The sequence below is a fragment of the Cervus elaphus genome, chromosome 3, assembly GCF_910594005.1.
Source record: "Cervus elaphus chromosome 3, mCerEla1.1, whole genome shotgun sequence".
In the NCBI taxonomy this organism is placed as follows: domain Eukaryota; kingdom Metazoa; phylum Chordata; class Mammalia; order Artiodactyla; family Cervidae; genus Cervus; species Cervus elaphus.
Window position 1 is genome coordinate 19,652,143 of NC_057817.1, and position 25,927 is coordinate 19,678,069.

Here is a 25,927-nt window from a genome sequence, read left to right on the forward strand (position 1 = left end):
TTTCTCTGATGTTGTGGTTGTTGTTTTTATTATTATTATTTATATTTAGGCTTTGGGGATATATATTTTTTTTAATCATACTTTTTATTTCTTTTATATATGTTCTACTTCTACTTTGGCTTTCTGCTACACTGTCTTTTTAAAATTTTGTGTTGTTTTTTGTTTTCTTTTTGGGCTTTGTTTGGCTCTTTTTGGATCTTCTTGTTGATGTTGTTTTAATATATACAGATATTTTTTATATATACTTTCATTTCAAATTTGCTTTTCTGAATTTTTTTTTTTCCTTTTACCATTTTTGCCTTTTTTTTTTCTTTGCTTTATTCCTCAGCTGGCACTCTGCTTTGGTTCTGCTTTCTGGTTTGTATTTTAGTTTTGTTTTTAACTGGTTGATTTCATTTTTGCTTTCTTTTGTTTGTCAGGTTGCTCTCCTGTAATCTGCTTTCTGTTTTAGCTTCATGTGTGTGTATATGTGTTCTTTTGTTTTTGTTTCTGCTTGTCTAATTTTGCTTTTACCATTTGTCTGGGATTTCATTTTTGTTTTTTTTTAAGTCCCCTTTATTGCCATGACAAACGGCTTATGGGGTCTTGGTTCACTAACCAGAAGTTGGGCCTTAGCCTCTGGGTGGGAGTGCTGAGTCCAGGACACTGGACCACAAGAGTACTCCTGACTCCAAGCAGTATTATTGGTGAGAACTCCCACAAAAGCCTCTATTCAAATCCAAGACCCAGCACCACCCAATTGTCTGAAGCACCCAGTGCTGGGTGCCTCACCCAAAGAATAAGCAAGACAGGAACACAGTCCCAAGGAGCAGCAGGCAGGCTGCCCATAGATACCCCAACACACACCACCTCACACGGCCCTGCCCATCAGCAGGAAAAAACTCACCTCCACTGGCCAGAATGTGGGCACAAGCCCCTCCCAACACAAAGCTTACAGAAGCTACTGGACCAACCTCACCCACCAGGGGCAGAGACGGGAAGCAAGAACTATGACCCTATAGCCTGAGGATAAACTGAAAGTGAAAGTGAAGTCGCTCAGTCGTGTCCAACTCTTTGCGACCCCATGGCTTGTAGCCTACCAGGCTTCTCCATCCATGGGATTTTCCAGGCAAGAATACTGGAGTGGGTTACCATTTCCTCCTCCAGGAGATCTTCCCAACCCAGGGATTGAACCCAGGTCTCCCGCATTGTAGGCAAACACTTTACCGTCTGAGCCACCAGGGTAGCCTGAGGATAGGAGACCTCACACACAACCCTAGGACAAAATGAAAAGACAGAGAACTATTGCACAGTTGAAGGAACAAGGTAAAAACCCACAGGACCGACAGACCATGGAGCTGCAAAAAACAAACAGGAAATAATAAGCAAACTACCTGAAAAAGAATTCAGAGTAATGATAGTAAACACAATCTAAAAATCTCAAAAATGGAATGGAGAAAATGCAAGATTCTTTTAACACATTTAGCAAGGACCTAGAAGAAATAAAGAATAAACAGTGATGAACAACATAATTACTGAAATTAAAAATACTGTGTGTGCTAAGTTGCTTCAGTCATGTCTGACTCTTTGCAACCCTGTGGATTATAGCCAACCAGGCTCCTCTGTCAATGGGATTTTTCAGGCAAGAATACTGGAGTGGGTTGCCATGCCCTCCTCCAGGGGATCTTCCCAATCCAAGGATTAAATTCACGTCTCTTTTGTCTCCTGCATTGGCAAGCAGGTTCTTTACCACTAATGCCACCTGGAAAGCCCAAAAATACTCTGGAAGAAATTATTAATAGAATAACTGAGGCAGAAGAACAGATAAGTAAGTGAGCTGGAAGATAGATTGGTCTACTGAAGAGCAGAATAAAGAAAAAAGAATGAAAAGAATTGAGAATAGTCTCAAGAAACCTCTGGGACAATATTAAACTCACCAACATTTGAATTATAGGGGGCCTAGTTGAAGAAAAGAAAAAAAAAGGGTCTGAGAAAATTTTTGAAGTGATTATAAGTGAAAATTTCCCTGAAAGGAAAAGAAATAATCAAGTCCAAGAAATGCAGAGTCCCATACAGGATAAACCCAAGGAGAAATGTGACAAGACATATTCATCAAACTAACAAAAATTAACCACAAAGAAAAATGTGAAAAGCAGCAAGCAAAAAGCAACAAATAACATACAAGGGAATCCCCATAAGGTTAACAGCTGATCTTTCAGCAGAAGCTCTGCAGGCCAGAAAGGAGTGGCAGGATATACTTAAAGTGATAAAAGGAGAAAAGCCCTACAACCAAGATTACTCTTTCCAGCAAGGATCTCATTCAGATTCAGAAAATCAAATCTTTACAGATAAGCAAATGTTAAAAGAATTCAGCACCACCAAACCAGCTCTATAACAAATGCTAAAGGAACTTCTCTAGACAGGAAACACAAGAGAAAGAAAAGATCTACAAAAACAAACTCCAAACAATAAATGGTAATAGGATTATGGACTTGGTGGCTCAGTGTTAAAGAATTCATCTGTCAATGCATGAGATGCAGGTTTGATCCCTGGGTTGGGTGATCCGCTGGAGGAGGTATGGCAATCCACTCCAGTATTCTTACCTGGGAAATCCCATGGATGGGAGCCCGGTGGGCTGGAGTCCATGGGGTCACAAATGAACTGGACATGACTTAGTGACTAAACAACAACAACAGTAGGATCATAGATGTCAATAATTACCTTAAATGTAAATAGATTAAACAATCCAACTTAAAGACACAGGTTGGCTGAATGGATACAAAAATAAGACCTCTATATATACTGTCTACAAGAGACCCACTTCAGACCTAGAGACACATATAGACTGAAAGTGAGGGGCTGGAAAAAGATATTCCATGCAAATGGAAATCAAAATAAAGCAGGTATAGCAATTCTCATATCAGATAAAATAGACTTCAAAATAAAGACCATTACGAGAGACAAGGAAGGACACTACATAATGATCAAGGGATCAATCCAAGAAGGAAATATAACAATTATAAATATATATGCTCCCAACACAGGAGCATCTCAGTACACAAGGCAAATGCTAACTATAATAGTGGAAATAGTAACACAATAATAGTGGGGGACTTAAACACCTCACTCACACCAATGGACATATCATCCAGAAAGAAAATTAGTAAGGAAACAAGTCTTAAATGACACATTGGACCAGATAGACCTAATTGATATCTAGAGGACCTTCCATCCCCAAACTGTAGAATACACTTTTTTCTCAAGTGCACATGGAACATTCTCCAGAATAATTCACATCTTGGGTCACAAATTAAGCCTTGGTAGATTTAAGAAAATTGCACTTTTTTCTGACCACAATGCAGTAAGATTAGATATCCATTACAGGAAGAAAAAGAACTGTAAAAAAACACACAGGGGCTAAACAGTAAGTTTTTAAGTAGTCAGTCAGTGAAGAAATCAAAGAGGAAATAAAAAAAAATCTAGAAACAAATGACAATGAAAACACAACTCAAAACCTATGGGATGCAGTAAAAAAACAGTGCTAAGAGGGAAGTTCATGGCAATATGAACCTACCTCAAAAATCAAGAAAAATATCAAATAAACAACCTAACCTTTCACCTAAAGCAACTAGAAAAAGAAGAACAAAAACTCCAAAGTTAGTAGAAGGACAGAAACACAAAGATCAGAGTAGAAATAAATGAAATAGAGACAAATAAAACAAATGCAAAGATCAATAAAACTAAAAGTTTGTCCTTTGCAAAGATAAACTTTAAATAAAAAATAAACTGATAAATCTTTAACCAGACTCATCAATAAAAAAAGATGACTTAATTCAATAAAATTAGAAATGAAAACAGAGAAGTTACAACAGACAACCAGAAATACAAAGGATCATAACAGACAAGAGACTACTAGAAGTGACTATATGCCAATAAAATGGACAACCTGGAAGAAACGGACAAATTCTCAGAAAAGTAAAACCTTCCAAGACTCAACCAGGAAGAAATAGAAAATATGAAGAGACCAATCACAAGCACTGAAATTGAAACTGTGATAAAAAAATCTTCCAACAAACAGAAGCCTAGGGCCAGATGTCTTCACAAGCAAATTCTGTCAAATATTAGAGAAGTGCTAACACCTATCCTTCTCAAACTCTTCCAAAAGAGGGAGGAAAACTCTCAAACTTATTATAAGAAGCCATCATCACCCTGATATCAATACTGAAGATATGTCACAAAAAGAAAATTATGGGCCAATATCTCTGATGAACAACCAGCCTCAACAAAATACTAGCAAACAGAATCCAAACAAACACATTAAAAGGATGATACACCATGATCAAGTGAGGTTTATCCCAGGGATGCAAGGATTCTTTAACACACACAAATCAATTAATGTGATACACCATATTAAAAAATTGAAATATAAAAACAATATGATCATCTCAATAGATGTAGGAAAAGTTCTCAACAAGATTCAATGCCCATTTATGATAAAAACTCTCCAGAAAGTAGGCATAGAAGGAACCTACCTCAACATAATAAAGGCCATATATGACAAACCCAGAGCAAACATTCTTAATGGTGAAAGAGTGAAAGCATTTCTTCTAAGATCAGGAACAAGACAAGGATGCCCACTCTTGCCACTATTATTAAGTATTGTTTTGGAAGTCCTAGCCATGGCAATCACAGAAAGAAAAAAAAAAAGAAATAAAAGGAATCCAGACTGGTAAAGAAGTAAAACTTCCACTGTTTGCAAATGACATGATACAATACACAGAACACATCTAAAGAAGATGCCACCAGAAAATTACTAGAACTAATCAATGAATTTAGTAAAGCCTCAGGATACAAAATGAATACACAGAAATCCCTTGCATTCCTATATATTAACAACAAAAAGTCAGAAAGAGAAATTAAGGTAACAATCCTGAAAAGACAACCCTCAAAAGAGAAAATAATTGCAAACAAAGCAACCGACAAAAGATTAATCTCCAAAATAACAGTTATAGCAGCTCAATATCAGAAAAACAACCCAGTCAAAAAACGGGTGGAACACCTAAACAGACATTTTTCCAAAGAAGCCATTTCTCCAAAGATGGCCAACAAGCACATGAAAAGATGTTCAACATTGCCCATTATTAGAGAAATGCAAATCAAAACTACAATGAGGTATCCCTCATGATGGTCAGAATGGCCATCATCAAAAAATCTACAAACAGTAAATGCTAGAGAGGATGTGGAGAAAAGGGAACCCTCCTGCAATGTTGATGGGTATGTAAATTGATACAGCCACTATGGACAGCAGTATGAAGATTCCTTAAAAAACGAGGAATAAAACTACCATATGACCCAGCAATTCTACTGCTGGGTATATACGCTGAGAAAACCATATTTCAAAAAGACACATGTACCCCAGTGTTAATGGCAGCACTATTTACAATAGCCGGGACACGGAAGCAAGCTAGATGTCCATCAACAGATGAATCAACAAAGAAGCTGTGGTACATATCAACAATGGAATATTATTCAGCCATAAAAGGAATGAATTGAGTGAGGTGGATGAACCTAGCGCCTGTTGTACAGAGTAAAGTCACTCAGCAAGAGAAAAACAAATATCATACGTTAACATACACAAACGGAATCTAGAAAAGTGGTACTGATGAACTTATTTTCAGGGAAAAAATAGAGATGCTGACATAGAGAACAGACTGGTGGATATAGGTGGGGAAGGAGAAGAGGAGGTGCACAGATAAGAGCAGCATTGACATATACATAGTACATGTGCAAAACAGCCAGTGGGAAGTTCAGCTTGGTGCTCCGTGACAACCCGGAGGGGTGGGATGAGGGAAGTAGGAGGGAGGCTGAGTCACACTGCTGTATCGCAGAAACCAACACGACACTGTAAAGCAATTATCCTCCAGTTAAAAATGTATATACTTTATCTTAAAAATGAATGATGATTTCAATGCAATACCATCTATTGCATAGAATAAAATCCCATGAGCCATCCTCATGTAAATACATAGATGACTACAGTTTATCAAGCATTCATAGTTGTTTTTAGTGGGAGGTATCCATTTAATCATACTGGTGAAAATGGAACTTCTTACAATCCATTTTGAAGATCTAAAACATATACCACCATGTATTTACACATAGTATGAACTTAATAAATATTTGTAGAGTCTAGGAATATATAATAAAAAAAAAAAGCAAATGATATTACATTCACTTAATGTTCTGAGCTGCCTCCTGAGAAATCTGTATGCAGGTTAAGAAGCAACAGTTAGAAGTGGACATGGAACAACAGACTGGTTCCAAACTGGGAAAGGAGTATGTCAAGGCTGTATATTGTCACCCTGCTTGATTAACTTATAAGAAGAGTACATCATGAGAAATGCTGGACTGGATGAAGCACAAGCTGGAATCAAGATTGCTGGGAGAAATATCAATAACCTCAGATATGCAGATGACACCACTTATGGCAGAAAGCGAAGAAGAACTAAACAGCCTCTTGATGAAAGTGAAAGAGGAGAGTGAAAAAGTTAGCTTAAAGCTCAACATTCAGAACTAAGATCATGGCTTCTGGTCCCATCACTTCATAGCAAATTAGATGGGAAAACAATGGAAACAGTGACAGACTTTATTTTGGGGAGCTCCGAAATCATTGCAGATGTTGACTGCAGCCATGAAATTAAAAGACACTTGCTTCTTGGAAGAAAAGTTACGACCAACCTAGACAGGCATATTAAAAAGAAGAGACATTACTTTGCCAACAAAGGTCCATCTGGTCAAGGCTATGGTTTTTCCAGTAGTCATGTATGGATGTAAGAGTTGGACTATAAAGAAAGCTGAGTGCCGAATAATTGATGCTTTTGAACTATGGTGTTGGAGAAGACTCTTGAGAGTCTCTCGGACAGCAAGGAGATCCAACCAGCCCATCCTAAAGGAAATCAGTCCTGAATATTCATTGGAAGGACTGATGCTGAAGCTGAAACTCCAATCCTTTGGCCACCTGATGTGAAGTACTTACTCATTGGTAAAGACCCTGATGCTGGAAAAGATTGAAGGTAGGAGGAGAAGGGGACGACAGAGGATGAGATGGTTAGATGGCAACACTGACTCAATGGACATGAGTTTGAGTAAATTTTGGGAGCTGGTGATGGACAGGGAGGCCTGGCGTGCTGCAGTCCATGAGGTCGCAAGGAGTCGGACACAACTAAGCAACTGAACTGAACTGAATGTTCTCATTTCAACACATTATCCTATTATTACATTTTACAATAAATGTTGAAATAACTGATTTAAAAAAAAGAGAGAAAAGTGAGGAAATGATAATACAATAAATGGCACAAAGATTAAGTAAAGCACAATGGTAAAATACTTTAGAAGGTCTGGAAAAATGGTGGCAAGTTGAAAAGGACAAAAATTATAGCAAAGAACTGAAAATAAACACTACCATGGAAAAACAAGGAAAGAAATCCCAATGATGTGGCCAAATTAAACAAAATCTAGAAAACTGTCCAAAGATATCAATTTTTTCTGGAAACTTACTCCTGAGTGTACACACACACACACACACAAACCCTGAGACTAACAGAAACAGCTGTGGTAGGACAAAAGACCAAGAGTGACGAAACCAAAATTAAAGGACTGACAGCGGGTGAGGGACCCAGGAACCATTTGGAAGGGAGTCGAACTGCAGCGTGAACAACAGTCACGAAGTGGCTGGGGACTGCCATTCAGGAATAACGTCTTAAAAATTCAAAACATCTACTCTAAAAACAAAGAAGGATTCTGCCAATGATTGGGGGAAAAAATTCAGATGAACAGACAATAGTGATTCCTGATTTCAGCTCTTGCTGAGAGAAAAACGAACTTAAGAAGAATCATGCAAAATGGAAAGAAATAGACTAATACCAGCTAAGTATCCAGCAAAGACAAATTTACAGCTAAATAGACAATTATATACTTGAAAATATATGTTGGCAAACAGTAAAATGGTCTCAATTACTAGATGTAATGCTTAAACCTCTTCTTACTGTTCATAAGACTTGCTTCAAGATACCCATTTCAATAATTGCTCTAAAAATTCTTGCCTTTCAGCTGTTCTCATGACAGCTATCACACGACTTTCCTAAACACATCTAGAACACGAACTAGTTCAGACTTTACAGCCAGAGGCCTTAGATTTGATTCTTCATTTCCCATTATTATTATCACAGTTTTTAAGTTTTATTTCTAAATCTTCAAGCTGCAAATATGAGGCTTTAGCACTTTACATACTACTCTATTTATAGTTTTATTAGTGAATATAATTGTTTCTTAAAGTGCTGTTGTTTTAAAGGAGGACTAGGCTTTATATAATTAAGTATAATTCCAAGCATATAATTCACCAACAGTCCCAAAGTGAACACTTACAAATGGCAGGGCAAATACTCATTAAATACTCACTTCAACAGTTTCAATTCTTCCCTCATGCGGATGTGGTGTCCTTGGGTAGATATCGAGAAGATGTGGCGGTGAATCAAAGTGCAGTCTTTTGAGGTTTCTTTTACTAATATCTTTACAATTCAGTTCATCAAAGTTAGTCCTCCATAATAAGACCTATAAAAATTAATCAAGTTGGCAGTTACTGATTTGCAAGTACAAGTAGTAGAAGGAAATTTTTAAAAAATGAACATATAGAATAGGCTGTCAAAATAGTTAGGAAGGCTAGATATATATTCCCACATTATATCTCAATACTTTTTAAAAGGGTAATAGGGAGAGATTTCATATTCTGAATTTTCTTTATGTCCACCTTATTCAATAAATGTGGCTCTGAATGACTTTTGGTCATTTCAAATAAATACAGACTTGTTACAATTTAAATGTACCATACTCAAGAAGTTTAATCAACATTTGAAAAATAAAACACACAGACAATAGATTAGGCAACAATTCAAGTGAAAAGGCCCACACCAATATTAGGCACTCAGTGTTAGTTTTATGTATAAGTATAAAGATGAGCAAAAGAAAATAACTGCTATTTGAGTTCCAAAAATGATCAGAACTGGTACCATTTCAGCTACGAGAGAGCAGATTCCCTGGCACTAACTAAAATATAAATTCATTCATAATCATCTGAAATAGACAAACTAGCTGGTTGTAAAAATCTCAGCTGAGGTCTCAGATTCCATTTTCCCTAATCAAATCAAAGAGGGAGCAGAGAGCTTTACAAACCTGTGCATCTGCACCTCCTGATGTAAACAGCTCTCCACCTTTTGAAAATGAAACAGTGAAGACAGGCCCCTAAGACATAAAGGGAGATAAAAGGAAAAAAAGCATTTGATAATGTGTTTCCGTGGCCAAGAAGGCTGTGAGTATTAATTTTTCATCCTAATTTGTGCAGACTATTTATGCAATAAGTCTGAGGACATATTCAGCTGCTAGCAACCAAGGCAGGCAAAGAGAATCAAAGCATCAACTCAGTTATCTGAAGACATCTATAAACAATACTAACTGAAAAAGAGATACTAATAAAAATGAGAAAATACACTTTTCTTCCCTTTAAAGAAGTTTGTGCATAGGTCAGTGAGTAAGAATTTCTTCTGTTAAAATTTTCTGGCTTTGGAATCTTATTCAACAAATCACTAGCAGAAGCTGAATGATAACCCTGGAAGTGATGGGAACGAGGCTGTATGAAGAGAAGTCATTTCCTGAACCCCAACATGCTTCACCGAGTTCTTCACGTGGGCCAACAGTGAGCCACTTAAAGTTCTGAGAGCAGGACACAGATAGGAGAAGAGCTGTGACTGATGACAACTGATACCATGACTGTGAGAATGATGAGCTGGAGTTTGAACGAACAGTTGGAAGCCACTTAGGAAGTTACTGCAGTTATCAGGGTGGGAGGTAACAGGAAAGTGAGCGTGGTAAGCAATGGCTGCGGCGCTGGACGGCTCTTGGCACAGTCATAGAATGACCTCTGGGTCAGCTTTTAGTCAAGAGGATTCATTTCTCATCTCAGAAATGCTAGTATACTGTTTGTTTTTTTAATAAGTCAGTAATAAGTTCCATTCCATACAATGGAAACAGTGAGAAACTTTATTTTGGAGGGGCTCCAAAATCATTGCAGATGTTGACTGCAGCCATGAAATTAAAAGATGCTTGCTCTTTGGAAGAAAAGCTATGTCCAACCTAGACAGTTTATTAAAAAGCAGAGACATTACTTTGCCAACATAGGTCCGTCTAGTCAAAGCTATGGTTTTTCCAGTAGTCATGTATGGATGTAAGAGTTGGACTATAAAGAAAGCTGAGCACCGAAGAACTGATGCTTTTGAACTGTGGTGTTGGAGAAGACTCTTGAGGGTCCCTTGGACTGCAAGGAGATCCAACCAGTCCATCCTAAAGGAAATCAGTCCTGGGTGTTCATTGGAAGGACTGATGCTGAAGCTGAAACTCCAATATTTTGGCCACCTGATGCGAAGATGTGACTCATTGGAAAAGACCCTGATGCTGGGAAAGATTGAGGGCAGGAGGAGAAGGGGATGACAGAGGATGAGATGGTTGGATGGCATCACTGACTCAATGGACATGAGTCTGAGTAAGCTCCAGGAGTTGGTGATGGACAAGGAAGCCTGGGGTGTTGCGGTCCATGGGGTTGCAAAGAGCCAAACACAACTGAGCAACTGAACTGAACAGAATCTATACATGAAAACTTATGGGGAAAAGCCTCTTATATCTTTCACGTAGACCAGCCCACAGTCTCAGGTTAACACCTCATAAATACCTTCACGTCCAGACTGTGAAAATTTCCATCTTCGTGTATAGTGCTTTTCTCCTAAATTATTTTATTTACCTTTTTTCCCAGTACTCAGTCCTTCTTCCAAGGATATTTTAATCCATGGCCACTTTTATTGGTTGTTAATCCAGCCCAAATCCATGGGTACACATATATCTGAGCTGGTTAACTGTCTATTTCTGCTTCCCTCTAACACAGCTGTGAAACAAATGATAAAGCAAGCAGGAAGCCCAGCAGGATACATGAAGACAGAAAAAGAAAACTTCTCCCCTAGACCACAAAGCCCAGTCTATTTCTGGATATAAATCGCTTATACTTGGTTAAAAGGAAGTACCTAGTACATCTTATTTTTAAAAGAAGAGGGGGATGTATTCTAAAAAATTTAGAGAAGTTTGAACATTTACCCAGAAAGGAAGAATAGTTTTTACACTTAAAAAAGTTTTCCTTTGCAATATTATATATCAGTATGTGCATGTGTGTCTGAGTGAACAGGCTCCATAAACAGCACCCCATTTCCCCACTGAATTCCTAAACTAATTAAAAAATAAGACAAAGAAATACTATCTTTCTTACTGATGAGGGCTTGTAAAGAGAGAACATGGCTTCATCTGTGGGCAAACAGGCTTTCTAGAACTGAAACCCAGAATGAGTCACACTTGAGTACCCCGTCACAGGCAAGACTGGACAAGGGCTGGCCTCCCCACAAGAAATGCCAGAGGAGAGCCATGAGCACAGGCTCCTAAGAGCTGAGGGCATTAGGCTCGACTTGTCAAGTTTCTCCTTCTAAACTCACCCATCAGTTTAGTGGAAGACAAGAGTGAAAGGGTGGGGAGGCTGAGAGGGTCAGAGCTGGCACGTGAAGGGAAAGAGCAGAAGTCAGAAAAACACGTATCTGTCACCATTTAACCAGTCAGACCCATACTACATACCGAGGAAGACAGCCGTGGAGGGTTACGTTACCGGCCATTGAAAGATACACATTGATTTTGACAAGAACTACAATAAATAATATTTCGAAGAGCTGCTTCCAGAGGATGAAAACACATCCTTGCAAGCAAAAAAACCAAAAATAAAATTGTAATAGCAGCCATGTGTAGCACACTTGGGAAAGTAATACAGCCATATAATAAGGTGGATCAGAGCTAAAGCAAATATCTTAGGGTTCACACCGTATGTCCTTGAAGTGTGTATATAAGCCTTCCTTCTAAGAGGTCCAGGATCTTCAGCGTACCATCTGAAGAAGCAGTGATGAGATAGTTACCCGAAGGATGGAACGACAGACAATTAACTCCACCGCTGTGAACTGATTTGTGGAAAATAAAAGCAAAAAGTTCAGAGAATAATTCTTAATTCTAAAGATGCCCCTTTACCCTACTAGCAATATGAGGTTGAAAGCAAGAATCAATTAGAGGTAATGTCTGTCTCCATAGCACCAAAACTCTACATAGCTCACTAAGACAAATAAGTAGTGTGGCATCAAACAGCTTAAGCTTCCAGTTCATGAGACAGAAAAACTTTACAAATGAGAATCTGTCAAGGAAAGATGGTCTTATTAACTACCTAACTATAAAATCTTTGGATATAGTGCCAATATAAACAACCATTGTCTACCACCAGTTCACGTAACGTATACATCCTAGCCTTAAACTAAATTTAATAACCAGTTAGTTGCTTGGGACAAGGCGAAGAGTATGGAGATATCTTTGGAGAAGGGCAGCCGTGCCAGTTTGAGAATTCATTTCTGGACACCATCCTTCCAACAGGAGGCAGTATAACACAGTGATCAAAGTTTGTTAATCACTGTACTTTGTAGAAGCGTACTTTGTAAACAGAAAGACCCATGTCAGTCCGAGCGATATTTTAGCAAGTTACATAGGCTCTTTCAGCCTCAATTTCCTTGTCTTTAAAGTGGAGGTAACAGTAATACCTCTGAGGGCTGATGTGAGAATTTAGCACAGTGTCTGCTACATTATGTTTATTAAGGAACGGAAATTTGGATTTAATATAAATCTAATACACATTAAGAAATCAATTCATTTCTCTTTTAACTTTAATAGACAGGCACAGTAGGATGTTGTTTTCTGCCAGTTATAACACCTATTTATGCTCAGGTATCTCATTCTGAGTCAATTTTAATCCTGGATTCTTGTACAAAGCAGATAACCAAAGTCTGAAAATCTTATAGTAACTTTTTTTCTTTTCTTTTTCCTTTTTTTTTTTTTTTAACAGCTCTGGCATCATTTTTAAGGTTCATCCACCTCCCTCTGCAGGCTGGCACCTACCCCAGCTCCTTGGACCATGCTGCTGATGGTAACTAACTTTTCTCTGGTCAGTGCATCACACTCAGTAATAGGGCCAAGCCACACTGATAATAGTCTCTGCCAGTGTAAGAGAAGCTCACTGTACAATTCAATTCTGTTATGGGAATCCTTACCTTGATAATGTTGGAGTAGCTTGTTCACTCTTATATCCCAGATTTTCACAGTATGGTCAGAACCTGCTGAAGCTATGCATGTACCATTAGGGTTAAAAGCCACAAAATTTGCAAACCTGGGAGGGAGGAATAAGATGGTCTAATATTTCAATTTCTCTTTCTTTATTTGAATTGTAAACAATTAAATGTCTCCTTAGCATACTAACCCATAAAAATTCAAAAAGAGAAATGGACTTACCCTACGAAATCTGAGAAGTTGTTGACACACTGCTTATTTGTGGTATCCCAGATTTTAATAGTTTTATCCTCACTGCATGATACAATTAGCCTGCCATCAGGTGAAAACCTGGAGAGCATAAGAAAGATCATTCTTGTGGAAGGCTCCTGAGAATCACAATCAACTCTACCATGACACACAAGTCAGGCTATATGTATTAAATGATACCACAGCATGCAGCAGAATCACGTTCTGCTACCAACATCTTTCCAACTGAAAATAACACAATGAATGACATTAATAAACCATTAAAAAAGATCACAATATACTATATAGACTAACCAAGTTTCTCAACCTTTTATTCTTTTATTTAAATGATTTACTTTTATGGTACCTGTTCTAGGTCTGCACTGCTTCCAAGTCAAATATCTTATGCTTTTTTTTTTTTAAGTATTCTCTATTTCTGTGATTTTCCGGTGTTATCCATATGACCCAAGAGAGTCTCTATTACTCATCTTACCAACCCTGCAGTGAAGCTCTTTGTAAGAAAAGGACTGGTATCTTAAGAATTAAAATTGAATGCTATCATCAATAGGGGCTTCACTGGTGGCTCAGTCGGTAAAGAATCTGCCTGCAATGTGAGAGACCTGGGTTCGATCCCCGGGTCGGGAAGACCCCCTGGAGAAGGAAATAACAACCAACTCTAGTATTCTTGCCTGGAGAATTCCATGTATAGAGGAGCCTGGTAGGCTACAAAATGTGTCCATGTGGTCACAAAATGTCGGACACGACTGAGTGACTATATCATCAACAGGAGAACAGATTCCCCAAATCTGTAACTTCCTGGATGAGGGGAGGCCAGAGAGCTTCAATGAACTGAAAATAGGACAACTCATTGATACAAAACTGAAGCTCCTTCATGGACACACCTACTATCCACACACCCCATTAAAAAACAAAACGAGAAAATTCTCAAACATCTTGTCTACTGCTTTTATACTCTCTCTCCCTTTAAGATCCTTTCCAAGGTTGCTTTTCTGCCTTAAGTGCCTTTGAAAAATGGAGACAGAAGGGCAGAAGATCAAAAAGGAAGTGAAAACTATCAGGAAACTATGAATACTAATTCTGCCATTAATACTTTAGCAATAACAAAACCCAAAAAAGACAAATTTAGGTCACAGACCAATTATGTTTCAATTTTATTTGTAGTTTCCCTCTCGGCCCAGATTACTATGAAAGTCTTCAACTAAGTAAGGGTGTGGATTATAATTGAAAGCTTTTCTTTTTGTTCTCTCACCATCCCCTCCTCCCAACTCCTGTTCTTAAGGCTGGCCTAAAAATAATTCTTCCTAACAGAAACTTTCAATCTAGAGTTTATGAATTCACCATATTTTAAAAAGGACAGAGATGCATAATTAAATTCTATGTGAAATAGTCTTTAAAAATTCAAAGAAATAAACTTGAAAGGAAATATCTCCCACACTGGGCAGTTCAGCTTGATTTTATAATAACATATTAATCTTTTCCTTTAGAAAATATGTGAGGAAGATTCAGATATGAATGACAGTATTATAGAAACACTCCAAAGAGATGAAACTTATTTTGTATAGATTCTGGAGCAGAAAAACCTATTCAGTATCCCCATGACAATAACCTCTGCATAAAATTATAAATAATTAATACAAGAAATCAAAGTGTGTTTCTTAAAATGCTATCTTTTTAAAAAATTACTTAATGTGAACATTTAAAATTTTATTTCTAAGAGATGACTCAGTTCTTACATTTTAAGAAAGCAATGATGAAAAATGTAATAAAACAGAAGGATTAGGTGAAAGCCGAGTACAAAGTACAAACTCACGCTCTGACATTATTGGCCAAATACAACCACTGCCCCCGCCACAACTACCACCATCCTCATTTATCCTGCCAACATTAACTGAGCATCTATGTGCTAGAATGGTTCTTAGCACTACTTATGACAACTCATTTAATTCTCAAAATAACCCTACCAAACAAGGGCTACTGCTGGCCTCACTTTACAGATGAATCAACCAGGGCGTGTAAAGGCACAGGAAGTTGCCAGTCACACAGCCAGGAAGATGTGACCTAGGAAGTCTGGCTCCAGGGCCAAACCGCTCGGCCGCTCTGCTGAAGACTCCGACAGAAAGGAACGTTTCTCTTACTGGCCAGAGGAGCGCACAGGAAGTTCTGTGTGGCTTCTCTGTGACCACAGAAAGTTCTAAAGTGGAAGCAAACCACAAGGCCATGCTCTTAGGAGGCTAAGTGCCTGGGTTCTGCTTGACAGGCTGACCACTTTTAATAAAATTCTGTGTGTGTCTGCCGCCGTGCCCCATCAGTGCCCTTGAGGAGTTTGTGGGAAAGATATTCATTCATTGATTCATTCAAATATCTACTGAGCACCTGCAGGAAGCAGGCATTGGGCACTGACCTGGTTACAGGAATATCGCGGTCAGTGAGACCGATGAGACCCCTGCTTTCAGCAGGCTCTCATTCTAGGTGGGAGGGAAGGCACACAAATCATATAATTCTAGATAACGGTAAGAAAAAAGTTTTTAACAAAAAGGTACCCGTTAGTCACTAGAAGCTCCCCAGAAGAAACTTGTGAATTAGGAAAAGAATTTTACCTTGACTAGCCAGAAATTCATCCCAAGCAGCTGGAATTACAGCCTGGGAGAAATTTCCCCAGAGACGGAGAAATGAAATGAAGAGAATGTGAACTTCAGATAAGTGGGGAGTGGAGGAGCTGGCTGGGATGAAAGGAGCCGGTGCAGAGAGGATGTTTCTATCTCCAGCTCGGGGAGGCGGGGCTCAGGAGCCTGCTCTGGACACTGTATTCCAAGCCCTGCATGGACTGTCTGCAGGTTCTTTTTGTCTCTTGTGTGCATGCTGTCCCTCAGCCACGTCCAATTCTTTGCAGCCCCATGGACTACAGCCCACCAGGCTCCTCTGCCCATGGAATTTTCCAGGCAAGAATACTGGAATGGGGGGAATGGGGTGCCATTTCCTCCTCCAGGGCATCTTCCCAACCTAAGGATCGAACCCACATCTCTTGCATCATCTGCATTGGCAGGCGGATTCTTTACCACTAGTGCCACCTGGGAAGCTTTTTTGTCTTTGGAAGGGTTGAAAGTGACAATGGCAATTTGGCCTTTTCCTCCCTTTTATTTTTATTTTATTTTTTTTTTTTTGGCCCCACTCTGCGCCCCCAGAGCCAGCAGCGGGCGCAGGAGGAGCCCTCCCTTTTATTTTTAACTAGATATATCAGAGAGAGTTTAGCACCAATAAAAGAGGCTACTCTTTGCCCTGACTTTGACCACAAAATGACAGTCCTTTTTTTTTTGAGGGCTCAAACAATACCTAACAGGGTTATTAATTTTAAGAATATTAAGAGGATATAAAATTTCTACCAAGACATTAACAAATTTCTAACTCTCTAATTCAGTACCACCCAACCACCTTTTAAAACTTCCGGCGGGGCGGGGGCGGATTGGGATGAGGAACACATGTAAATCCATGGCTGATTCATATCAATGTATGACAAAAACCACTACAATATTGTAAAGTAATTAGCCTCCAACTAATAAAAGTAAATGGGGAAAAAAAAGAAAAAAAATAAAACTTCCAGCAAGCGTGTCACCAAGATGGATATTAGTCAATGGTGACTAATGGATCAGCAGATGTGAACTGTCTGTAAGGCATTTGAGAAGTTAACCACTTCTTATTCAATCCCTTACAATGTACTTTGGAGAAAAGGAGGAAATTCTCAAGCGTTTTTCTAGAAAAACTGGTTCATATGTCCTTGAGAGTAGCCCAAGGTATATAATAGGAGTTCTTTAACTTTGAATCTATGGGGTTCCTAAAACTATATGTAAAACTGTAGTCCATAAGCACAGTGATTGAGTTATTTCTTCATTAGTGACTCAAACAGATCCGTGAACCCTGAGTTTTAAAGTGCATTAATAAGAAATCAAAATTCTCATTTGGATAATTCTTATCATTAGACTAAACATTCTATAAAAAACCACTATATACGTACATGTACCAAATTACCACACTGTACACCTTACCCTTATACAAGGTTATATGTCATTATATCTTCATAAAGCTGAGGGGAAAAAACACAAGGGCACACATCTCCACCCCTGCCAGACACTTAGCTGCACGGAGGAAGGGCTAAGCCTTCTGAGGTGAGAGCCTGTGACTCAACTATCAGCCCTCCACGCAGGAGAAGGAAATGGTTTAATTTGAAAGTTAGATAGGCGACATTTAGGAATTAGTTATCAGCCACACCCAAGGCTCCAACTGCCTGGGGGTTAAAAAAAAAAAAGAATTTAAAATAAGGGAGGATAGAAAGGAAATAGGGGAAGAGAAGGAGAGAATGAAGAAAACATAGAAAGAAATATATTCTCAAAAACCAAACTTACATTTCTGGCCCTCAGGGTTCTGAGACCAAAGTAGGCATTGTTCCATGTCCCTTAAGAAACAAATCATTAGTAAGTGGTACTCTGAAGCCAGCAGCTACTCAATAGGAGGGGAAAGCAGTGAAAAGAAGACTGCTCGGTCAGTACAGAGTCCTGAATTTTAGGCCATTTCTGCAGCTGCCCAGCTATGTAACCTCATGAAGCTCCTAACCACCCGAGCCACTGTTTTCTGCCTGGATAATGAGAGAGTCTAAACTGCATTCAAGCCTGAAACTTTCATGTGGTGGTTTACTTGCTAAGTCGGGTCCGACTCTTGCAAAACTTTCATAGGCTCATTAAAAAAAAAAAAAAAATTGGCAGCCTCAAAGTTTGCTTTGATGGGATTTGGGTTTACATACTGAAGGTGGAGTTCAGGCAATAAGCAAAACATTTATGTTTTTTAAGTGTTGGTCAGCATTAGAAGAGAAACCATCTGTTGGTCGCAGTGATAGAATTCATTCCTATAACTGCTGAGAGACAAAAAGCAGAGGAAAGAGATGTAAAAAGATTTAGGTATACTGTGAAGTGTGCTAATTATTGTTGGATCATTTACCATCTGCACGCCCGGACTTCTCTCCTGGGATTCCCACCCATAAGGAGAACTGCCTAGTAAGCGCTTCCTCTTGGATACCCTGCAGGCTCTCTGACTCCGTACTTGTCCCAGTCTGAACTCATCTTCCTCCCCAAACTCCAGTGTTCCTTTTCTCAATAAATGATTTCTCGAGCCAGAAACCTAGGAGTCAAGCGTGATTCCTGTGTCCTCCACTCACCGTCACATTCCAGTCCATCACCAGACCCTGCCTCTTCAGATCCTAACAGGCCCTGCTGACGTTCCACTATCCACAATCAAGAACCATCTATAAATCTTTTTTTTTTTTTTTATTAACCTTTGGTGGTTTCACATTTTTCACGGGAAAAACTGCCTCGAGGATCTGCCCTCCTGTCTCTTCATCATCACCTTACACTCCTGGCGCTGCACCCCTCGTCTCCCTGTTCCTGCCCCAGGTGGTCCCTCATACGCCGTTCGCTTTGCTTCAAACACTGCTCCCTCCCTTTATCTTGTTTCAAATACTGACCCTTTGTGACCCCATGGACTATACAGTCCATGGGGTTCTCCAGGCCAGAACACTGGAGTGGGTAGCCGTTCCCTTCTCCAGGGGATCTTCCCAACCCAGGGATCGAACCCAGGTCTCCCACATTGCAGGCAGATTCTTTATCATCTGAGCCACCAAGGAAGCCCTTTAAATACCTAAGAGGATTTAAATCAATTTAAATCCTTCAAGTCTCTGCTCAGGATCCTCCCCCAGTAGGTTTGCTCCCCACACAGCCAGTTATTCCATTTGCTTCCCTAACAGAATGTAAACCTTGGGAGGAGAGAGACTACATTTGTCCTATTCACTGCTGTATCCCCAGACACAGTACACAGTACTGAGTATGAAAGTGAAAGTTGCTCAGTCATGTCCAACTCTTTGCAACCCCATGGACTACACAGTCCATGGAATTCTCCAGGTCAGAGTACTGGAGTGGGTAGCCTTTCCCTTCTGCAGGGGATCTTCCCAACCCAGGGATCAAACCCAGGTCTCCCACATTGCAGGTGGATTCTTTACCAGCTGAGCCACAAGGGAAGCCCCTAGTACTGAGCATGCCTTTCAGTAAACAGGTAGAGCATTAAAAAACTTTGCAATGGGATTGGGACTAACTTCATATTATGGTCAATGACATGACTGAGCAACTAAGCATGCATACACACAGTCAGTGAAAGCTGATGTGTAAAACTTTTGTAACTATTTGCACAACATGAACGTACTTAATGCCTCTGAACTATACACCTGAAAATTGGTTAAGTGGTAAATTTTATACTATATATAGTTTACCCAAATACAGAAAAGTCTTTGCAATTCAGAGGATCAAAGATCACTTGTAACACAACCAAAAACTGAAAATTAAGGTCAGATTTTCCCCATGAAAATTAATGCTAGAGAAACAATGCTGGAAAAGTTGTTTCATTGGCCTCTACTTGACTAAGGATACCATAAAAAAACACAAGTTACCCCACAGCACACATTATTTTTAAATACTGAACTTTTAGAAAAATTCTTCTGCCACTAAAAATAAGTATTTCTCACTTGCATATGTAGATATTTCAAACAATACATGTTTTCTTCACTACTCATTAAAGACAAATTGCAAGTTTAAAAAAGCTGGGAAATATAGTAAGTAGAAACAGCCCCATAGCACCATCACTCAAACAAAATCATATAATATTGTGTCTATGCAGGAACTTTATCTTTTGTTCACGTATAGATCTTTTATATTATAATCACGAGTTCTGAATATTGCCCCTCCTACCCCAAACACAAACATATTTTCAAGTCACTACTTATATATCTTCTTTCAATAGCTATATAATCATTTAAGTTTATTTAACCAGCTTTCTCTACTTGGAGAACTTGATTATTTCCAAGTTCTCATCATTATAAATTATACTGAAAACAGTATCTTTAAATACAGATTTTTTCTTTGAATAAGAAATTTGAATAAATCTATTTAGGATAGATTTCCAGTTGTGAACTCACTGTAACAAGGACTCCTGATATATTTTCAAATGGATTTCTAAAAAGACTATACTAATTTCTATTTTTAAAGCATGAATATATCTCCCAATAGATAACATATATCTTAAAAAAAAATTTCTGTGAATCAAGATGTATGATTGAAACAACAGTTAGCCTAGAAAACACAGCAGCTGTCCTTACACTAATGGGCACTGCGTCTATGCCGCATGGAGTGAGTCTGGGCTCCAGGGACAAACTCACAGTCAGAACTGGGCCCAGAAACAAGACACTGAACTTTAATTACTTAAGTCCACGGCACACTTAAAATTCAAATAGTTAGAGGAGAAATAATTGCTCTGTTGACCCTCTACATTCATTTAAATACATTGTCAATGCATTGGAAGGAAAAGCAGTATCACTTAGACTATTTCTAATGTTAACCTAATTCATCTGTAATTTTTGTAAATGTGTGGTGTGCAATACAGATCTAACTTTAAATTTTTCCAAACCTAATTATCTGAACTACATACATACATTTTAATATATTAAATAACTACTTAATATCATCTTAATATTTTAACAACTATTCATCTACTTCACCACTGATTGGAATTACCATCTTTATCAGAAAACATATGCGGATCTGCACCTGAACTTTCTATGACCCATTTTTCTAATCTGGTACCATGACTGTCTTATTTTAATTTCTACAGGTTTATACTGTGTTCTAGGAGTCGGTTACACAAGCTTCTTTCAACTTTTTCTGGTCATTCTTTTTGTGGTTATTCTTGGACATTTAATTCATACATATGAATTTTTAAATCAACTTGTAAGTTTCCACTAAATGCCTTTGGCAAAGCTTCCCATTCTGAATAAGGGTAGCAATGACTTACTCCCCTACTATAAAAAATCATACAACTCAGCAAAATATATGAAGCTATTGTTTTTAGGCACTGATGAGAGACAGAACAGGGTTGTGAAACTTGAGAGCTAGAAAACAAATGAGATAAGCACCAGATGCGTCCCAAATTTCTACCTGGGAGCATTTCTCAGGCATGGCTTAAGGACACAGAGCCCATGGAAGCAGCTGCAGTCTCACTGGGCAGATAAACAGCAATTAGAATTCAGAACTGCTGAAGGGCTGGAATCTTGAGGGCAGGATTGATAAAAGGACCTGTGAAGAGCAGAAATACCTCCAAATGTACCCAAGTCTTGAGTCTTTGATTAAATACAAACCTGATAAGGCTCAGGACAAGAAGGATTGAAAAAAAAACAAGAGTAAAGCCACTCTAGATCCACCCTAAAAAGTCTATATCCAACACAATCTAGCTAGGCCAACAGAAGTGTAACAGCTTACCAAAACAAAACTCAACACTTTTTAGAAGATGATAGAGTAACTCATACTCTCAAACATTTAGCCATGTTTGAGCATATAACAAAAAATTTTAAAAATATAAACAAGCAAAAATTTTGACTCGGATATGACATAAATATTGGAATTAACAGACAAGGACTTTAGAACTATTATAAATATGTTCAAGAATTTAATGGAAACGATGAGCATAATGAGCACACAAATGGAAAATCTCAGAGAAATGGATAAGCTTGTAGTACACCGGACATGGTAAGGAAAAAGTGCCACTGAACTTGAAAACAGGCCAATAGAAACAATGCAGATTGAAGCACAAAGAGAACTTAAGTTTGAGAACACGAACAAAGCCTCAATAAATGAGGGAGGTTTACTGCAAAAGTCTCCACAAGGGATAATGATGCTGAAAATGAAGGCAGTGTTGGGGCTGGAGATACAACAGATATTATGAGTGCACATGACGGTATGCAAGGTCCACTCCCGCTTTTCGAAACTCTCCTTCAGGATCACTTCCTATGGAAAGTGCCTTTCAAAAAAAGAGTGAAAGGAAATGTTTTAAGGCTCGTATCTCTGTCTCCCTCCCCCCCTCTTCCCCTTCCCTTACTAATAATTCCAGGTATGGCTTTATCCCGAAACCACACCATGTAATTAGACAGCAATTTCTGCCTTCCTCTCACAGCTCCACTCTCCTCTAAAGAATCAGCATCATTCTCAAATCAGTGTTTTGAGCACAGGGTGTCCCCCAGCAGTACGAGCTCAAATAAGACTTGGCCTGTCTCACGCCAGCCCTCTAAATGCAAAGTCATGCCAGGAGAACAGATCCATAACAAAAAAGAACTCGGATCACACTTTAAATAAGGAATTTAAAACAAAAGTGCTTCCCTCCCAGGCCAATTTCAATAAGGAAAGGAGATACATATTTTAAGTACTGTAGCAGCGTGTCTTAGAAATAGAGGGCTCCCTGGCTGTTAGCAGATGCTAATAACACTTATGATAGCACTCGTCCCAGTAGAATGTTGCCAAAGGTTATGGAGTCATTCTTGGTTCCTCTTTCTCTCATCCCATCCAATAAGACAGCAAGTACTTTTGCTTGTAACTTAACTACAGTAGACCCTTGAACAACATGGTAGTTAGGGGCACCAACCCTCTGCACAGTGAAAAATCCACGTGGAATTTAGTTTACCCTAGGAATCCAAGGTTCCTCCATATTCACAGTTCTGCATCTGTGGATTTAACCAACCACCCCTGCAGCTCAAACCCACGTTGTTCAAGGGTCAACTGAATAAATGATCTAAAAATCCAACCACGTCTCAAAATCTCCACAGCCACTACTGTGGACCAAACCAAGATGAGAACAAGTGCAACAGCCCATACTTCCCAGCTCTGTCCTGACTTTCGATGGTCTACTCTCCACATGGTGGTCAGGGAGATCCCACTAAACTAAGTCAGAGAGAGGAACAGGCTCCAGTGGCTCATCTGCTCCACCTGTCCATCGGGGCTATTCCTCCACGCTCCCACACTCTCCACCACCCCTGCCTTCCTGCTCTTCCTCACATGGCCACCCGGCTCCCGCCCGAGGGCTTTCACTCTTGTTTCTTCTGTGCAGGACATTCCTTTCCCAAACATCTCCAACCCTCACTCCCTGCCCTCCCCTCGCTCTCTGCCCAAAGGTCACCCTCTCTGGGAGCAGTCGCTGAACACCCCGTTTAAACCAGCAGCTCCGTTTTTCTCCACAGCACTTACCACCATCTGACCCACCATATCGAGTTTCCTATTTGCTTATTCTCTGTCTCCCCTCCCTAGAATATAAGCTTCGTGAGAGCGGCAGTTTTTGACCATTTTGTTTATTATTATTTCTGGCACACAATAAACATTTGATGAATAAATAAATAAATGAATGAGTGAATTTGCCCTCAATCCCCTTTTCTGGGATTTGGGGGTAAAATACAGACTATGGCAAGAAAAAAAATATGGAAACCTTACGGTGAAACCCTGCACTTACTTGGCACAGCGAACCCAGTGTGTGTGTCGGTACAAGGAGTACAAGAAGCGCTGGCGACACATGTTCCATACTTTGATAGATTTGTCTTCAGAAGCTGTAGCAAGAAACTGGCCATCGGCTGAAAAGTCCACGCTTCGAACTGGAGCCGTGTGAGCTTTAAATTCAGAGGATTTCCCTCTCCTGGAAATAAATAGTTTAACATTTATAACATGTGATTTAATTATAATCAAGATCTCATCAGTATACAGACTTTGAAACATATACCATAGTTTAACTCATAAAAACTGACAAAAAGTGTGGAAAGGCTGTTTTGTATTGCACTCTGCATCAGAACTGTTTAAGCCGGTTTTGTTCACTGAAGTCACAGCTGATACTTAACAAGACAGAGACCCTGGTGGTCATGACCCGGAAATTCATTTGCTGATTTTGTTTTAACGGGAAGCTAGGAAATAATATTTTGAACAAATCTCTACCATGTATTTTAAGTTCCTGTTGTTCCTCTAGAGGCCGCAATATACAATTTAAATAAACTGCAACCTAGCAAAGCTAAGATTCGTTAAATAAAGAGCTCTAAGGCAGTGTTTTCAAACTTTCACATGGAAGTTGTGTGGGCTGGCAATCTAGGTTGGGAAGCAGGAAATGTCCTCTGTATCATATGCCTTGACAAAGAATGTCCCTGGGTGATTTGACTCTCCTGTTTTGACCCACCAGCAATGGGAACTGAGACCTCTGGGGTGTACCTAAGATCTTGCTCACCTCTGAGCCCAATCTTACATTCACAAGCAAAACAAAAGACAAATGGTAATAACAAACTTCGATTCTCAACACCTTGAAATTTCAGATACCTTCTTTCTTTTTCTTGGCTAGGGTGCAGAAAAGAAAATAGGGAAGAAAAAAAAAACGATGAAAATAATGTGTGGCATTTAAGAAGCAGCAGCAGGAAAAGTACTGAAATGATTCGGGGCAGGCTAGTAGATGGAACTGGAGTTATAAACAGTGACATTCAAGAAATGCTACTTTGTGTCAGCGTTTCCACTTTCCCAAGGTACTTTCACTTTATACCACATTTAGACTTAGCAATTTTTTCCATTCAGAAAGTCACATTTATACAGGTGATGCCTTATGGGAAAAACTGCCACAAGTGTGTTAAGAAGATTAGGCAGCAGAACTGGCAGAAGCCTAGAAGTTACACCCAGCTCCTCCTCTTCCCCAGTATCCGAGGGGTCAACAGACCTATTTAGTGACAGTGAGATCGCCATCACCTCCTAAAAATCTCCTGAATCCCTTCTCTTCTTTGCATCGCAGCTGTGCTCGTATTAAGGTGGATATACACACCCTCTGTATCCTTCACCTAGATTACTCCAAAAGCCTCTTAACTGGTCTCCCCACTCTAATCTTTTATCCCCCTCCAGTCACCTACATACTGTGTTTATAGACTTGCTAAATGTGTGATTCTAGGCATATAAATCCCAGTGTAAATGTGTCATAGGCTGCTCTCCAAGAAAAAGTACAATGCCCAAGCTCTTTGGCAAGACCTCCTGCAACTGCACTGACCTTTGTACAGTTAAGAGAGCCACACTGCCTCAAACAATCCTCTGGCTTTGCACTAGCTGCTTTCTTAGCCTGACTGCTTCCTCTTAACCAGCCCCCTTTCACCAACCCAGATAGGCTTACTTGTTCCCTATCTGCCATGTCTATTTTGCTTATCGTAGTATACAGTAATGTTTGTTATAAAATAGACCTGCTTCTCTCCTATTAGGCAATAATTTTTCTGAGGACAGGAATCATGACTTACTTATCTCTAAAAGACCAGCATCGAGCACAACGTCAGGCATGTAAAAAGAGCTCAGTATGCTTTGCTGAATTCTGCTGGGAAGAGTCGATACTTAAATGGTTCTTAGATCCATCCTGGCTTTCCCTTCCAGTGGTCTGTAGCAGGCAGAGGCGACTCTGTCATAGATCTCCATCACCTGATACGTGGTATTTCACCACGAATAATTAAAATAACATAGGAGGGAGCATTCGGGGACTAGTCCAGTGAGGTTTCAAGGGAATGTTCTGAGCAGAAGTCAGGAGGACAGCATGATTCTCAGTATACGGC

The 25,927-nt window shown here is 39.3% G+C and overlaps 1 protein-coding gene across 3 annotated transcripts in view; it reads right to left on the reverse strand.

Moving 5' to 3' along the window:
* POC1B (POC1 centriolar protein B) overlaps positions 1–25,927 on the reverse strand; it is a 100,606-nt gene that overhangs the window by 45,149 nt on the left and 29,530 nt on the right. For all 3 annotated transcript variants that reach the window (XM_043880902.1, XM_043880895.1, XM_043880908.1), the window contains exons 4-9: positions 23,827–24,006; positions 13,441–13,548; positions 13,203–13,318; positions 11,938–12,071; positions 9,208–9,276; positions 8,437–8,589 (exon numbers count right to left, since the gene is read on the reverse strand). In XM_043880902.1, coding sequence (XP_043736837.1) covers positions 8,437–8,589; positions 9,208–9,276; positions 11,938–12,071; positions 13,203–13,318; positions 13,441–13,548; positions 23,827–24,006 — 760 coding nt within the window. The remainder of the gene's footprint in view (positions 1–8,436; positions 8,590–9,207; positions 9,277–11,937; positions 12,072–13,202; positions 13,319–13,440; positions 13,549–23,826; positions 24,007–25,927) is intronic.